Below are 18,402 nucleotides of genomic sequence, written 5' to 3' on the forward strand. Positions count from 1 at the left end.
AAAGCGATTGTGACGTTGGCGCTGTGTCCCGCACATTACGGGCCAGATTTTAAGAAAACCGCCGTTGTTTTCTGTGCCCGTTACTTAGCATTAAATAAAATTAAGCTAATATTATGAAGCGACAGCGACGCAACATCTTACTTTTTTGTGAATAAAAATATTGTAAGGAAAAGCCGGAAGCAATTTTACTCGCGTAAAAGAATATTTAGAAAAAATAAATATTTGGACCACGAAAAGTAGGTAAAAAATTGACGCGCGGGCGCTGGGCGAGACAGCAAAGCTCTTTGAGCGCGTCCACAGAACGCGTCGGAAAACCCAGCTTTGTAGGCCCCGGCTTCACAGAACTTAGAGCTCGACAACTATTTTCCGAATCAATCTTTTAGGTTTTTTTTTTAATCGCCCGACTTTGTAATCAAAATTACTTTTACACGACTAAATTTAAAAGACTTTTTAGCATATCGTGACGACGACTTAACGTATATTTATATACGAACGTACGTTCGACTCGACTAGAATCGTGAAATATAAATTTATTTTTTAATTAGCATAGCGGACAAAGTAGTAGAGTTGTCGTCAAAAATCAGTGAGAAGTAGAGCGGGTAGGATGTTGCTGTAGCGGCCGGTGCTACGAACATAGACAAAGTGAGTAAAACTTTTCTTTGCTTTTTTTTATGATGGCCGGTTGTAACTTGTAAGGTGCAACAAACTCATAATATTACATTCAAAATTACAAAATAATAAACTATATGTGATAAATTAAAAGCTGTATAGCCAATATATCAATATAAACCCAACATATTTTTATGAGAAAATTTGATATTTGATTAGTTTATGCTGTGGTTGTGACTGTACCGGGTACCTAATCTAACTAAACTATAATAATATCAGTAAGTACTTTACAAAATTACCGCATGCTATTAAAATTTGAATGAGCGTGGTTAAACGAAACCCGACATTAATAAAATGATAAAATTAATATCACGTGAAAATTTCAAAGCAAGTTTAATAACTACGGTAAGCTCATAAACGTTGTGACTGTTATTTCTATACGAGGTATTATTTGAACTAAAATATACAGGATAATATTATCAGGGCGAGTGAAGCGAGCCCTAGTGTATCCCACAACCTGAACACTTTTGTGTCACACTTTGGGGGAAAAACTATCACGCCTATAATTGATTTGTGCTTTAACATAGTTATTTTTATTTATATGTAGATGTATTATCATCGGTGAGTCAAGGTTTGGTTACTATTTAAAAAACTGCCTTAAAGATTATTACCACGCAGCAAAACGACGTGAGCCCTCACAAAGCTCGGCTTTTAGTCTTGTATATATATTATATATAATTGGAATCTCGGAATCGGCTCCAAAGATTTTCATGAAATTTAGTATATAGGGGGTTTCGGGGGCGATAAACCGATCTAGCTACGAATCACTTTTAGAAAATGTCATTTTCTTCGTGTTTTATCGAATACCGAGCAAAGCTCGGTCAAATAGCTAGTAATTATTGAAAACATGGGTGGATGAAGTAACTAACGTTTTACAACATAATATGAGCATTTACTAATTTTTTCGTAGTTCACTCCCTTTAAATAATTTGAACAAACCTTGTAATTTACCTGCTTAATCATCCATCTAAAATATCTCTAGCTATACATAGAATCCACGTTTATTTGATATTAAATCATTTTCCCGGTTCTAAACCCTCCATTTATAACAATTCAAAAAATAGCATTTTTTAGCTTGTTAGTTACTTTATTGCTAACTTCGTCCTCTTATGTCTTCAAATATGGCTACCAATTGGCTATCAACATTAATTAATTATTTTTATCGTTATTTGAACGTATTTATGGAATGAAAAACAAAAGCAAAAATCTGTCAAATTATTAGACATATGAAAATTGTACTATTCAATTTTCCCTACTATGGTTAGATAAAACTAGTTTCTTAATTTCGATTAAAATCAGTAACAAAACTCAATTCTCACGTCAACCTGTTCACACAAAAACGTTATTTACTTGTGATTTACTAATAAATTATTGTAAATTGATGTCGGTCACGCCGCGGAGCGCTAATGTGCTAAAAGTAGTCGGATGCACTACACCACTTCATGACTATTTCGTGCAAATAAATACAAATCTTTGTCCTCAACTACCTTATAATATAAGGTTATCCTAAACTACACTATAATATTAAATTTGGCAAACGGTTGATAAGAAGAAAATAATTAAATCCAGTTATTAGGGCGGCGACGAAAAAAATTATTTTAAAAATATATTCTGTACTAGCTGTTGCCCGTGACTTCGTCCGTGTGGACTTTAGTTTATAGTTGTTCCCGTACATCGATTAAATAGTTTACGCGCAAATCATAAAAGTAACCGTACGTTTTTTCGGGACAAAAAGTATCCCTTGTTATTTCCTGAGACTCAAAGTATCTCCATACCATCATAATAGAGAATAGTTAAGGCGAAAATCATAAAAGTTTATTGTGTGGGAACCATACATTTTCCGGGACAAAAAGTATCCCTTGTCCATTCCCGAGACTCAAAGTATCTCCATACCAAAATTCATCAAAATCGATTGAATAGTTTACACGCAAATCATAAAAGTATATTGTGCAGTAACTGTACATTTATCCTATGTTCTTTTACGGGACTCAAAGTATCTCTATACCAAATTTCAGCAAAATCGGTCCAGCCGTTTACGCGTGATGTCGTGAGCAAGGGATAATAATATATGGATTCATTTTTATTTATATAGATTTTATTAATTTGCAATCGAAATACATAAAAAATAAAGTAATTATGTAGGTAAAATTATTTATTACCCTTGAACTCTTTGCAGAATCATTGCTAACTTAGAATGCTAGAGTTTATAAAAATTAGTACTTAACGTAAATAATAATTAACCCTAAATCGCAAAGTGTTAGAATAAAAATCGCACTTTATAAATTCAAGTCCTCAGTCCGCCGCTTCACAAAAAAGCACAGAATTGCGCATAAATAACAAAAACTTAAGCCGCGAGATTTCCCGCATTTGCAACTGGCATTGTATAATGTATATTTACTGCTAAAAACTGCGGTAAAAATATATTTTGTACTATTTATATTGTCGTACTCATTATTTGTCGAACTAACACTAATATAATTAACGAGAGCAGACATTTCTACACCTACACCGACGCTTCTTTAGAATAAGAATTCAGTATTATTTTGTCTAGGCAAGAAAAAATAAAAATATACCGATAATAAAAGCTAGGTGCTTGAAGAAATAATACCGAATGAGGATTATATTTGAGTATTTTAGTTTTAATAAACCCACGTTTTTTCAAATATCGTATACATATTATTTATTAATATCATGGAATAGATCGCAATGCAATCCCTTAAAATTGATTGGAGAATCATGCACCTCAAAACCTTTAAAGCTGGAATATTGTTTTCAAATCTTACTTGAATCCGCGTAGACGTCGCAGACGAAACCGCGCGAAAAGGCGTGTGTACACACGGAGATATATCGTGTTTCCCTCCCGCCGCAAGACGCAGTTACCTTCGGTATTTGTTAGCGGCTTTTTGTTTGCGTAAATCAAAGCGAGTTTAGAGTGCAGCGACATCTCGGGCCCAGGTGCGGTACACTCACGCAAATATTTTATGAAAATACAGACGACGGAGTAGGGACGTCCCCTCTATCGATACGCACACACGATGTGCCCGGCTACACCTCGTGCATCCGCTGATTGACTTAATTACGACTCGCAAGACGACGATCACGAATCATAATGGACACCCATTAAAACGAAACAGAGTGCACTTTGAAGTGTAATGAGTTTTTTTTTTTCAGTATCGAGTGCGATTTTAATATACATTACTAGAGGGGTGTCGCGTGGCGGGCGTCGCGGCGGCATCCTCCAGCCGAACGGTAAACACTTTGCTGTAATCTCGAGATGAGAAAACTTTCAGTTCTCTTAATTCAGAAACTTATTCAACAACCTAACAACCTTAGAGCGGACCGCCCGGCGGACGCAGGACAAACAAACTTACTCTTTAATCTTTGTCTTTATTAAAATAAACTTAAACGCGAAAACGTTTTTTACGAGTGAATTACTGAGTTTTCGGCGAGTTCGAAATGTTAGCATGAAGCGTAATGCCGTTCGTCATCTCCTGATCCATCTCAGCACCTCGGCAAGTTTTCTTCTACTTTGCAAACACTCAACACGTATCTTATCTTAATGTGCAATGTTTGTAAACTGAAGTACTTTCGTATTAGCTTCTCGATGCGGGATGTTATAGGATTACCATTATCTAGATCCGAGGCTGATGGCAACGTCACAGTGGAGCATAGGCGCTGCGATGAAACGCGCGACAACCTAGTTAGTCTTAGGTTGAAAAAAATGTAAAAGTAAAATTGCTGGAAGCAATTTGGATGTGCCGTGTCAATTCAATTACGAACGCTGAGCGCTCCAATATCTCTGTGAAGATTAGGGCAATGAAAAAATATTGCAGGGAAAAATCTAGAAAACATTTAATAGACAGGTATGTTTGTGTACGTTTAGTTCGCGGCTTAAGTGTTCATAAAACGGAGGATTTTCTTATAGCTTTTCTTTTCATTTGCCGTTAAGACAATTCAATTTACGATAGTTATTATATTCATGCTAAGCATTTGATTTTACGCGAAAAGAATATATTATAATATAATATGATTTAGTTTCAGAAGAACTTTTTCATATTTTATGCACTAAATGCAACATAACATTTTACAATAATACTTAATATTGTTGCAGAAATACGAATCTCAGATATTTGGATATTATTTAAAATCTATTGATTAAAAAAATCGTTACATAAAAACGTTTGCGGCTATTTGTAAAATAAAAATTGTGATTTATATTTAGCTTACAAGCAACGAGGTAGAAATATGAAAAAAAAATATCCTAAGCGTGTTGGAGACTCTTTTAGAAATTCCTAATTTCCAGTCTGCTGACTTTAGCCCTATGTCAGTGAAAGGTCTATGTTAGATTTTATTTTTAGGACCCTGGTAAAATATAAAATGTGTTCCCGATGCTCCCGTGGGATAGCGAACTGACACGTATGAAATTTATATCGGAGCGCACCGCCATTAGGCCCTTATATTAGACACCTTATGACAAAGGTTATCCCAAACTATTTTACGAACATTATGTCTCCACAGATAAATAACGAAACTCCTCAGTTAATGGCTACCGTTTCCTCAAAGTCAGACCACGTCATACTCTATTGAAGTAAATAGACAAAAAACGACTTTACAAAGCAGCTACGAACAAGACCACGTTATAGTGAAATTGAATATTATGTTTCCAGATGAGTCCGGGCAAGCGAAGCACTCTGTGCGAGGCGAGCGACGCGCGTCCGGGCGTCACAGTTACCGACATGGACACGGTACAGGAAGAAAATGACAATGACAGGTGACAACACTATTGTATCGATAGATTCAAATGTGGAATAAAGTTTTTTTTTAATTGTCGGTGCGATGACAAAGAAATATTGTAGCGACTTTTAAAAAGTAGCAGTTAAATTAGCTATTAGCATTAAAAGTTACGATTGTTTACAGTATTTAAAGCATACTATGTCGAGACGATTACATATTTGAATCGTACTTTAGTGTTGATTTTGATATTAGATTAATATAAAACAATTCTAGAACAGACTGTTTTCAGACATTCTTAAACTAAATTATACTAGAACTATAAAACTGCTCTCAAAGCGGCATAAGAAATACATGCTAGAGTTTAATTAAAGTTTCTTTTAAATATGATTTTTGTTGTTGACTCTACCTTTGTTGTTTTATCTCGTAAACGATCGCCGCTACGCTTTTCATAAAAACGTTTTAAAAACATCGAGTCATAATAATATTATGTTGTTCCATAACAAGTTTTATTTTTTATTAACAATAACGCCTTCAAATGCATTTTTGAAGCATTCGTGACAATTTTAACTAGGGTAACGCAACTTAGAAAAACAGAAGAGCAGACATCCATACTTAATAATATCATTATAAAAGCGAAAGTGTGTCTGTTTGTCTGTCTGTTACCTCTTCACACCCAAACGGCTGAAGCGATTCTGCTGAAATTTGGTATGAGGATACCTTGAGTCCCGGAAAAGGACATAGGATACTTTTTATCCCCAAAAAGGTACGGTTCCCGCGTGATAAACAAATTTTGGCGCAAAGGAGTTGCGGGCGTTATCTATATAAGTAGTTGTTTTTAAAAAAAGTTTGACCATTTATTAATCACTAATAAATATTTCTTGGAACAAAATAGTAGAATTGTAAATAAAATAATACATTTTGAAATATCTCGGACGCTGAGCTACACAAAGCTTAAGGATATTTCCGCTTATACCTCCGAGAAGAAATACACATTTTGGAGATTTTGCGCTCAGTCTTTGAGTCCAAATGGTTGAATAGCGTCCATTGGAATTCTGGGAATACCGGTATCAGATTTTTTTATATGAAAAACTAGCTGTCCCGGCAAACGTTTTTTTGCCATATAAAGTATTTCGCCCATATTTTATTGAAGTGACTAAGTAAGGAACTAATAAGACATGGCAACGTACATCGCTATTCCGTAGCATGCAAACAATGGTCGTCATCAGTTTGTAATAATTTTCTATTATTTATTCAACAAATGCACTTATCAATATAATGAGTACCCAGTAGCCGATTCTCAAACCTACTGAATATGCATATAAAATTTGGTTAAAATCAGTAAAGCCGTTTCGGAGAAGTAGGCGGCCTAACATTGTGACACGAGAATTTTATGTAATATAAGATATTTTAAGCCCCACAACCCAATCATAAAAATCAAAACTGGTGCTGCCAATTATATTAAAACTCTTAAATAAATACATTCTGCACTCGATATAAAAGGGGATTTTCTGTTGAATATTTTTTATCACGCCGTATAGTCGGAGAATGCGTCGCAGATATAAAGGGATTCACGCGAACGGTGCACGAGCTGCGAAAATATTTATGACGTTTGATATACCGCTTTGTGTCCCTTAATACGACTCCTGCCTGCCTCCGATATATTACATAATGAATATTATTCGAGCTGGTCGCATTTGCAGTAATGGATGATTCCCTACCATAGTTTTTTAAGAATAAGTTCCTACTTTTAGATTGCCTTTTCTGTAATTGCATTGTTCTACAAGTTGATTAATTTTTTACTTTAAAACAATAACAAAGACTATAGAAGCTTTCCAATTTGTAATAAAATCGCAGCTCTTCTTAATTTTGTGTCTACCTTCACGTCTCTATTAATTTTGTGCTTGAAACAATGTTAAGTGTAATCAATAACTTTTTGCAGTATCGAGTCCTCGTACTCGGACCTAGGACACCTAAGAGAGAGGACTAGAGCGATGCTGGGCCCTGCAGTTGAGCCCCTAATACAAAACTCGCACTCGCAGCCGAATAGCCGCCGTGTGTCCAGCGACATAGAGGCGAAACTCGCCGCCAACCTCAACACCAGGTAAACTTATCTACGTCAGATCCTTTAATAGAGAAATGTATGAAGATTTATTAGTTCAGATTTATTTAAAAAATATGCTATTTCATAAAATAAACTTCATAAGAATGAAACAAAATGAACCTTACCCCCATTATAGATCCTTTTTGACTTATATATTTAATATCTGAAATAGTATTTTAGTACAACTTAAAAAACTTATCAACTGTAAAAAGCCTATACATAGATAACATAGACTACCCTTAAGAAACTAAATAGTTATTGATTCTGCCATCCTAGTAACAGAGTAGACAAAACTAAGCTAGTAAGCACTAAACAACGTCCATTTCGGAAAATAACTACATCTTCTTGACTTTAACAATAAGGACTGTTTTAGACGGCCGTCGGCGATAATCGCAGCGTTCCGTCGGCCGTCGCAGGCGCTGGCGTTGTGCGCCGCGACGCAGCGACGCTTCCTGTCGGAGCTATCGCCCAACTCCCGCGCATCCGTCGCCTCAACCGCACACGAGCCCCCACCGTCTGCCGCAGAGATCTTGGGACAGTAAGTCTAGGCCATCTAGTTAAAACGCATTAGCTTTGTCTGTGTGTCGTTTGTGTCACTTTTCTGTTCATCAAGGGCATGCGTTATAGCGCAGTCAACAGCGAACGTGAGGCATGCCCGTGACGCGCGTTGAAATCGTAGAGCTCGCTATGACACTTTTCTTTCAACGGGGGTGGATTTTGACGCATTCAATTATTGAGTATGCCAAACAAAAGTTGAATAAAAAGAAGATGACGAAAATTGAAGATGAAATTGCATAGTGTGGACATAGCTATTCGCCAGTGTCGATAGCTTATTTTCTGCATCATTCGTTTGTCCTTTTCGGGACTCAAAGCATCTCCATACCATAATAATCAATTCAGACACACTCTCGCAATTAAAATACTAAAACCCTTCTCTTAAAACCTTTCCATTTATGAGTTAAAAGTGTTTTTCAAAGACTTAAGCAAACAGAATATTATGTGAAAGCGGCCTCGTTTGTTACTGAATTGTAGTTTTCGGAATTCAGAATATCGGTTTTCAGAAATGTTGCAGGAACAGGCTACAGACTGACAGGTCGCCATTGCCTCGGCGATGCCTCGATTTCAATAATATATTTCTTATCGGAATATTATGCTTCTTATCAGCGAAGCCTCGATTTCAATTAAATATGTTTCTCGTATGAGTATTGAGTAGGTAGTAACTGCAGCGTATCGACGTTTATAACCAACTTTTTTTTTATTATTTACTATGCTAATCACTACTATAAAGATGATACTTTGTGTGAGTGGGTATGATTTGTCACTTTTTGACGCGAAATATATATTAATGTTGCGGGGCATGTGTACGTACGTACTAACTATCGGATTTGGATCAATTTCTGCTCAGAAAAGCACTGAATTAACACACGCTATAACTAGGTGTTGCCTACGGCTGTGCCGCTCGCAAACGGTAGTAAGTTTATAATTTAACATTAGAAACTATGGTACGGTAGTTGTATCTAGCTAAGTCGTAACACAAACCTAAAATTAATTAGAGTCGCAGAGACTTTAGAGGCTTCGCTATGATTAAACTAGGAAACGTCATATTTTAAGGTACGAGAGCATAATCTGAGGATTAGGTCTCCACGACGAAATAAGAAATGTACCAACATTTTTATTTTCAGCGAAGCCCTAAGCAAGGCACTATCCGCTCTATACGCGAAATTGTTGGTAGTGCTCGGGCTAGCTTTCCCCGTCACTGAAGTAATAGCTAATGGCGTTCCCGAAGCCTACTACCAGGTACTGAACTTCCGCCTTCCTGGCCCTTTAGTTTTAATACATCAAATAATTTCGACGGCAATGTTCGAAAGCAAAAATGAGATTGGACAAAACGACTTTAGCGAAATCATATTATGTGATATTTGATAGACCATTTTTTTTTATTTCTAGCTTTGCTCTAAATTAATCTAATGAAATTGAACTAAAGGTTGCTCAATAACTTACATAATGTTAATTTTCGTGTATCTCCAATCGTGACTGTTAACTGAACGTTGTAACATATTTCCAGGGATTTTACCTGTATCTATATCTGGTGTCTCTACTATTCGTGATATTTCAATACGCGAACCTGATGCGAGAGAAGGCGTTCAACCTAATTATAAGCAATCAAGGTAATATATCCCAAACTACGTCTGGCCTCACTGGAATTCGTTTGTATGTAAACTGTACCTAATTAGTCGCATTTGCGTTACAAAATACGACATTAAAATCGCATCTCGTTTGCATAATTACTGCAGCGAAGAATATCGTCTTTTCTTTGTATTCCACTAACATTCTCAGCCATTTGTTTAATTGCCACGAATAGACAGGTCACATTAGTATTAGACGAATTTTTAACCTCCGTTAACGTCAAAAATTATTTTAAGAATATTATTTTACCCCGTAGTTTTAACATTATTAATTTCAGGCCAGCAGGAAAAAGAAGATAAAAATGGCACAAGCACCGAGAAAGCAACACCCAACGAGAAAACAAAACGAAAAGAAGTTATTTCCCGCTACGGCAGTTTTTATTTGAGGCTCGGAGCCATAGGTACGTTATCAATATTGGCTTATTGGCTTATACCGTGATAGATACGGACAAACAATGCTGCTGTTAATTTCCAGCATTCGGCATCGGATCGATGGTGTACAGTGGACTGGTTTTCGGGGAATATTTCGAGAAGAGGGACCGCTGCCGATCCGTGCTGGCTGCGCTGACTCCGGCTCTGCGAATGACTCTCACTCTCGCTCAGATGCAGTTCATATTCCTTACTAACAAGGACATCGAAGTCGGGAAGTTCAAGCTGATCCAACGGTTCGGATTCATGCACATGATAGCTACGAACCTGTGCGAGTGGTTGTTCGTCCTGGTTCAGGAGACGAAGCACGAGATACATCATCTGGAGCACTCTATGCTGCTGGAGGAGGGCGGGAACCACACTATGCCGGCGGAGCCGTGTCGGAGGTCCAACATTATGGGCTCGCTCATACAGAACGCCTCTCCGTTCCTTTTCCCCTGCACGATTGAATATTCGCTTATTTGTGCTGTCATCCTGTATGAAATGTGGAAAGAGGTATATTTTTTTCTTTCACTCTATTGTATCGTGTACAAGTAATTTGTTGGTATATTAGCGACTTTCATTTTTAGGTTAAATGTACTCCCGAAGATTTTGAAAAGAAGTTTAACTACGGGGTGAAAAACAAGTCACGAAACAACTCGGTGACTCCTGAGAAAATTTTACAACAGTTCGGTAAACATCGTTTAAATTACGTATCGAACTTTTTATGTCGTAGTGCCATTATACTACAATAATTATTGGATACAATATTATAAGTATTTATACGTGGTATAGCATTAATTGCATAATATGTGAATTGTGAATACAATACAATATATATGTGATTATTCTAAGTATTTTTTGAATAATTTTCTAATATACCTAAAATTCTATTTTTTACATATTTTTTTTATTTGTGTAGCGGGCATGCTAGGAGTGAACTCTCCCCTGGGCAGTCGGAACACGCTGCACCACTTCTCAGTGGACTGCTCGCACGCACACAGGGGACTGATCGCCGGCATACTGCTCATAGTGCTTACCATCATATCGCTCATCATGTTCTTTGTGCTAGCGAACAACAAGAGTACTATTAACGTAAGTTTTTCTTTTGTCTGTTTTTTCAAGATCATACAATGCACAAAGCAAAACTTTTACTTTTTTAATTATAAAAACTGGACCTGTTCAAGATTCTACTTAATTATGCAACTATGCAACTTTGGTTCTTGTACAATTCGGTATATTTCCTATTAGGTTTCGGCCAAACCTATGCGTCAGCAACGGCCAACGAGGGACGCGGGACGGGAGCGTCTGCAACGCTAAACTGAAACCTGCGCGACTATGGTGCGAAACCGTAGAATGTACCGTAGAATAATTCACGCTCTGCCTACGCGACAGCCCGCGTTGCAGACGCTCCCGCTACACAGTCGCTTTCGTCGCGTAGGTTTGGCCGAAGCTTTACGCAGTAAAACAGTATTCTCTTATTTTTGAAACAAATTTAAACGTTGGTTTGACACTTTATGGGAGTACCTTTCTTCAAATAGGCGTAATATGGGAAAGTGTGAAGTAGCAGCAAACTTAAGTTAAAATAAAATAATATGTGAAGTGGCAACACCGCGCTTCCGCCCGGCGTAGGCGCCATCATCTGTGTCTTGCATTTTGACATTGACCTTTTCGTTTCCGCGCTCTGGCTGGTACTTGTGCCAGCCAGAGCGCCGCGTGTGAACTCTCTCTCTCTTTCCAAAAATATATTTTGTCAAGTTCCTAATTAATTATCTTGGTTATTGAATACAAATCGTTCTATAGGAATACCTTTTTCATTTATCGCCTGTACAAGGTTTCACACGCGAGTTATACACGAAGGCGCGGCGTGGCGGAAGCAAGCACGCCATTTTGTTCAAATTCCACTATCTACTTCGAGGGCGTGGAGGCGACGGGCAACAAGCGGCGGAGGCCCATCACGTTGCCGACGATCACAACCGCACCAGTCCAGCTAAATGGAATAAAGTGGCGTGAAGAAAAGAGGTGCACCGGGACGCTGAGACACCGCGTGGCAACAAGCGGCGGAGGCCCACCACGCTGTGCAGGCGCATATCCACATCCACAACGCACGACTCGGAGGCACCGGGACGCTGAGACACCGCGTGGCAACAAGCGGCGGAGGCCCACCACGCTGTGCAGGCGCATATCCACATCCACAACGCACGACTCGGAGGCACCGGGACGCTGAGACACCGCGTGGCAACAAGCGGCGGAGGCCCACCACGCTGTGCAGGCGCATATCCACATCCACAACGCACGACTCGGAGGCACCGGGACGCTGAGACACCGCGTGGCAACAAGCGGCGGAGGCCCACCACGCTGTGCAGGCGCATATCCACATCCACAACGCACGACTCGGAGGCACCGGGACGCTGAGACACCGCGTGGCAACAAGCGGCGGAGGCCCACCACGCTGTGCAGGCGCACATCTACAACATACGACTCGGAGGCACCAGGACACTGATACACCGCGTGGCAACAAGCGGCGGAGGCCCATCACGCAGTTAATTTGGTCAGTTTGTTCCATTTATTCCGATGTTCATTCACTTATCCATTCCATATACATATTCCAATCCTAACACCTAGAACTGAGTACTAGATTGGTTCAGTTTTGGATTTAAATACTGATAAACACGTTGCATATTTTGTGCCTAGTTTATGCACTAAGCACATATTGGTTCTACATTCTAATTTAAAGGGACGCGGCTAGCAGGGATCTGGCTAGGTTCTTGAAGGCGAGTGGTGAGGAGATAGGTGTCTCGGCATCAGAGTTAGCGATTAATTTTAAATTTTCTCCCGCGTATTCACCACACTTTAACGGCTTAGCAGAAGCAGCAGTAAAGTCGATTAAGCATCATCTAAAAAGAGTTTTAACACTTACCAATTTAACATACGAAGAAATGTATACTCTATTAGTAGGGATAGAAGGTATACTCAATTCTAGGCCCATAACTCCTCTTTCTTCCGATCCCACTGACCTAATCCCACTTACACCGTCCCATTTCCTGATCGGAAGAACAATGACCAATATTCCAGAGCAAATAGATGATCAGAGGCCATTACACCTACAGACTAGATATGAAAGAATAAGCACATTAAAGGGCCACTTCTGGAAACGATTCTACAAAGAATACTTTGCTGAGCTGCAATGCCGCCAAAAATGGAAAGGTGATCACAGTCAACTTCATCTAGGCGAGATGGTGTTGGTCAAGGACGATCGATTGCCTCCGAACCGCTGGCTGCTTGGACGTGTGGTCCACCTCTACCCTGGCTCAGATGGCATCGCGCGAGTAGCAGACATCCAGACGACCTCAGGGACTCTACGGCGCGCCTACAACCGGCTCTGCCCGCTACCTGTTTTGGAATCTTCGCTTCCAACGGGGCCAGCATGTGAAGTAGCAGCAAACTTAAGTTAAAATAAAATAATATGTGAAGTGGCAACACCGCGCTTCCGCCCGGCGTAGGCGCCATCATCTGTGTCTTGCATTTTGACATTGACCTTTTCGTTTCCGCGCTCTGGCTGGTACTTGTGCCAGCCAGAGCGCCGCGTGTGAACTCTCTCTCTCTTTCCAAAAATATATTTTGTCAAGTTCCTAATTAATTATCTTGGTTATTGAATACAAATCGTTCTATAGGAATACCTTTTTCATTTATCGCCTGTATAGAAAGAATATTATGTATTGGGATTTATTCTTATTTCTTTTCCAGGACGCGATTTTCGAAGTGAACATATGCGAATTGATTTTGTATTCACTGTCAATAATGGCGTCACTGGCAGCCCTGAAACAAATGAGAGTTCTACCGTATAAAAGAAAAACACAAGGTAAGTGAGGCAAGATTAATATTAACGGTAGTATAAATTACAATGTGATAAGTTGATAACCGAGGACTATACGCGCAAAAATCTACTACTGTCTCTACTCTATATGCCAGCTTTTATAATTTAAATCTTATTTCTCCACCTATATTATATTATTATAATACTAGACGTTCCGCGCGGATCCGCCACCAAAAGAAATTCGGGGGAACCATTCATTTTCAGTTATAAGATGATTAGCGATCTAAAGGTGAAGAGGCTACGCGGACGGACTCCACTGTATGTCAGCCACAGTATGTCCTACAGGGCGTAGGACATACTGTGGCTGACATACAGTGGAGTCCGTCCGCGTAGCCTCTTCACCGGCAAAGCCTAAAACTTTGTAATGGCTTCGACAGTGTGCCTCTGTATGTTTTTTCGACCGTACCGATTATAATGCCATATAATTATAAAGGAATAATTATTTTATAAATTATTAATATATATATTTAAAGCAAAAGCTAATTATTTTTATCATTCGTAGATTTTATCCTTGTATTTTCAAGTAGTGTTTCTTAAAAATAAGAAAGATAACATGAACTTTGGTACAGCCGTGCTAGGCCTGGACACGTCGCTGCTGATCCTGGCGCAGTCGGGCATGTTCGTATACTGCATGTTCAGCCTCATCGGCTGCCACCACTCGCTGTACCTCACCCAGGGGACTGACCTTACTGGCTTCTTCTCGGAGTTCCTCTCCTTGATTCAGGTATTTCTATTTTCACGTTGTTAGTGGCGGCCGAAAAGGAAGATCTTCCGACCGAGCGAGATAGCATGCTCGGTCAGGCCGAAGCCCACTGACGTCATTTCAGACGTTGTATATATCTTGCCGTTCTCCGAAACTTCGATAGCGCGATGCAGGAATGTTAGGCGAATTGTGGGTACCGCCACACCACTCCCCCCCGAAGACCTGTGGTATTCTTCAATGCGCTTGTGTTGTCAGGTGTGGGCCGAAGCTACGCGTGCAATGACCAGGAGAGGGACCCCGTGCTCTGCTTGTTGACCGGTCGTTGTAGCCTATGGCTGCCCCGTTCAAGCCAGACACGGGTTCGACCGGCGCGGAAGCCTAACGCGGCTTATGGTCGAGGCGACCCGGTTATGCTTGATGTCTGCTGACGTGGTGCGGAGGGGCGGGGAGTGTTGATGATGATTGATGTCCAGAAGGATGCGTGTTCTTGTCGGTGGTCACCAATTTAACGTTGTTAGTGGCGCCGAAAAGGAAGATCTTCCGACCGAGCGAGATAGCATGCTCGGTCAGGCCGAAGCCCACTGACGTCATTTCAGACGTTGTATATATCTTGCCGTTCTCCGAAACTTCGATAGCGCGATGCAGGAATGTTAGGCGAATTGTGGGTACCGCCACACCATATTCTATAGTTCTTATACCAGGGGTTCCCAAACTGTGCGCCGTGGAAATGCAAGAGGAGCGCCGTGAGTTGATCCTCCATCATTATCCATTTAAACCACAAATATTATAAACTAAAAGTATAATATGAATTATACCAAGCAGGCAGATGATTAAATATTTGTATATTATTATTTACTTTGCTTAACCTAACTGTAATAATCATTAAAGGTGTCTATTTATGTATATTTTTGTAATAGCTAGGTAAAGTAGGGCGCCGAGACAAAATATTGACTTGTAAGTGCGCCGCAGGCTGAAAAAGATTGGTAACCCCTGTCTTATACGATTCAAGAGAGTATATTCCCTCTTAAAAGTCCGGCAACGCACCTGCAGCTCTTCTAATGTTGCGAGTGCCCATGGGCAACGGTAGTTGATTTCCATGATGTGACTCGTTTGCTTGTATGCCTAACTAACTCCACTAAAAAATTATGTCAGTGGAGTTTTTTTCGCTAAACTCCACTGACACAATTTTTTTCTGAATTTATTGGGTGGGGCCAGTATATTATGTTTATTTTTCTCCATGGGTGCGGCTGAGAATCAGCCGAGTGCCGACATTACTTTTTCATACCCGAATAGCGAATATTGCAAAACAATGTTTGTTTGCTCAGCTAGTACCTATTGTTACATAATATTTAATCTCGCTTGATGGACACCCGCGCCAGATAAGGTGGATTTAATTAAATACTTCATACAAATAATGGCAGACTTAATGAAATATGACTTTTTCCAGTCAAAATAGGCCAACATAAAAACAATACTTCTTGTCTTGCAAAGCGATTAGTAAAGTAGAGTCTGTCCTAGAACTCGATTCCTAACTTAAATATGGTTTTATTAGAAATATAACAATGCAGTACCAGTTTCTATCAAAACCGCGGATCCGAACCTCTTTCATCATTTTTCGGTATTCCTTATAGTCTCGGATTTCGGCTACCCTACCCACTTGAAAAGTTCGGCCTGAATTAGATTCCGTGCATGAATTCATTCAAATATTGATAGAATATTTTTATTGCAAAACTAGATTTTAGTCACTAAAATACTCTGTAATCCTTTTACAGTTAGCATTGCGTAAAGTCGAATCTAACTGATCTTTATTTTCATATCTATGTTTATTGGAAGTGCGAGGTATTTTCCGATAGTAGATTCCTTAGCTTACATGTGGACTAAATATACCACCAAATTGTATTGTGCCCTTATATAATAGTTCACTGTGAAGTCAAAAATCACTCTTTTAGCGTCGCTAAAGGAATGACTTTGGATTTCTATGTTTCTACGATAAATGCCCCAACGTCATAAATATGTCCATACAATAATAGAAAAATAAAACTCTTTCAGTAATTTCACAGTGAACTCCATAACATATGAGACACATACACATCCTAAAGTATTATCACTTTTTGGTTACAACGTGTATCCTAAGCAAAGAAAGTACCATGCTCCTACGAGTATGTTATTTCCAGACTATTCTCCAAACTCTGTTCATAATCGACGCGTGGTGGCGGCGCAGCAGCAGCTCTGAACACCGGCGGAACAAGCCCGGCAGGCAGCTCGTCACGTTCCTGCTCGTCGCCAACATGGCTATGTGGGCTATTAACACCTTGGAAAAAGTAAGTATTATACCTACCACACTAGATTCGGTGACGGTGATCGTTTTAATTGAAACGAGATCTTTAAATTTTAATGGAATATTGCCCAAATGTGACCTTCTAACACAGAGAATCTCTAATCGTTCTCTCTTCTTTTTGTTCTCGTAACTGTGTTGCGCTCCGAGTCAAGAGCCAACTAGGGCACGTAGGCGTTTGATGTTTAGTAATCTAGATAATAGTTTTACCGCTAACAAAATTGTAAATCAAACAAACTCAATTTTCACGTTGTGCCTAACATTTTATGTATTTACTTGATTGCAAACACGATTAATTCTCAAAAAATCTCAACTTCCTCGTTCGAATTACAGTTGAAAACCGTGTCTGTTACAGACGTGGAGCGTATTCCGCTCACAATTCATCTAAACCCCACAATGAACCTAATATAAATCGAAAATATTCTCGTATTTCGTTATAAAGTCGACTAAAGAATTGAAAGCGTACGCAAATGTTTGTTTTATTCAATGGTTTTCTCGTGCACAGATCTTGGGGAAATCGCAACTTGAATGTGCTTGAATTGTGGTGAGAGTTTTGTATATACAGCGTGATATTATATTGCCGGTGCTGTATTCCATAATATCTATATCAGTTATACTGCTTATACAGAGTGCTGTTAGGAGCACAGAATATATATTAGTAGTACCAAGTAGGAGACAATATTTGAGATGTAAGTGAATGTAATCTGTTGAAAACTATTTGCATAAAAAATGTAATCCCAAAGCAACAAATATCAAACTCATCCCGTATTGCAGAATCTTTGTCTGTGGTTATACCAACAAACCAAAAGACCAATTCTCCACCTCGAATCTGAGCCGGATTTTTACCAACGTGAACTCTACGAGGACGCCCAACTAGCAATCATTAAAATGTACTTTTTTTACAGAACAGAGCGGAGTTCAGGCCAGCTCACCTGGCGTTCTACGGCCCCTGGGCTTGGACCATCATCACGCACGTATCAATGCCCCTGGCCATCTTCTACCGATTCCACTCCACTATATGCCTGTTCGAAATCTGGAAAAACAGCTTCAAGAATAAACCGATTTACTTAAATGTGTGATGAATAAAAGGAATAACATGTGATTTATCCTTTATATAATAAAGTTTTGTTAAATATCCGCTCGTGTATCCATTTGCGTTGCTGCTGCATTTTATTAAGTACATTTAATAATTTTTATTCATCATATTTCATTAGTCTACTAGTTACGAGTAAAATATTATGTACACTAATATTTAAAAAAAGTTTTTTTTGTTTGTAGGAGGTAATCTCTAAAACTCCTGGTCCGATTGCAAAAATTATAACACCGATAGAAAGCTGGTGTGTGCGTGACGTAGACTATATTTTATGTATAAAAACTTATGTTTTATTC

General features: G+C 39.1%; 1 protein-coding gene across 3 annotated transcripts; it reads left to right on the plus strand.

The window, feature by feature from the left end:
• Positions 1-574: 574 nt before the first annotated feature.
• Positions 575-18,150, plus strand: LOC121728812 (proton channel OtopLc-like). 3 transcript variants are annotated; one of them, XM_042117110.1, is made up of 14 exons: positions 575-642; positions 5,337-5,440; positions 7,343-7,504; positions 7,878-8,042; positions 9,187-9,301; positions 9,570-9,672; positions 9,969-10,091; positions 10,166-10,614; positions 10,689-10,791; positions 11,021-11,193; positions 13,846-13,960; positions 14,545-14,699; positions 16,853-16,999; positions 17,919-18,150. In XM_042117110.1, the coding sequence occupies exons 2-14, from the start codon at positions 5,337-5,339 to the stop codon at positions 18,090-18,092; spliced, it is 2,088 nt and encodes a 695-aa protein (XP_041973044.1). In that variant the 5' UTR covers positions 575-642; the 3' UTR covers positions 18,093-18,150. The 3 variants fall into 3 exon arrangements, with proteins under 3 accessions (XP_041973044.1, XP_041973045.1, XP_041973043.1); XM_042117111.1 differs by lacking the exon at positions 575-642 and adding an exon at positions 3,536-3,624; XM_042117109.1 differs by lacking the exon at positions 575-642 and adding an exon at positions 4,348-4,532.
• Positions 18,151-18,402: the final 252 nt, after the last annotated feature.

The sequence above is a fragment of the Aricia agestis genome, chromosome 7, assembly GCF_905147365.1.
Source record: "Aricia agestis chromosome 7, ilAriAges1.1, whole genome shotgun sequence".
Taxonomy (NCBI): Eukaryota; Metazoa; Arthropoda; class Insecta; order Lepidoptera; family Lycaenidae; genus Aricia; species Aricia agestis.

Excerpts from the sequence above, each read along its gene's own strand:
- LOC121728812 (XM_042117110.1), top strand. The coding sequence starts at position 5,337 with ATGAGTCCGGGCAAGCGAAGCACTCTGTGCGAGGCGAGCGACGCGCGT. Across the intron at positions 10,792-11,020 it reads GAAAATTTTACAACAGTTCG|CGGGCATGCTAGGAGTGAAC; the intron begins GTAAACATCGTT and ends TTATTTGTGTAG. Across the intron at positions 13,961-14,544 it reads GTATAAAAGAAAAACACAAG|CCGTGCTAGGCCTGGACACG; the intron begins GTAAGTGAGGCA and ends ACTTTGGTACAG.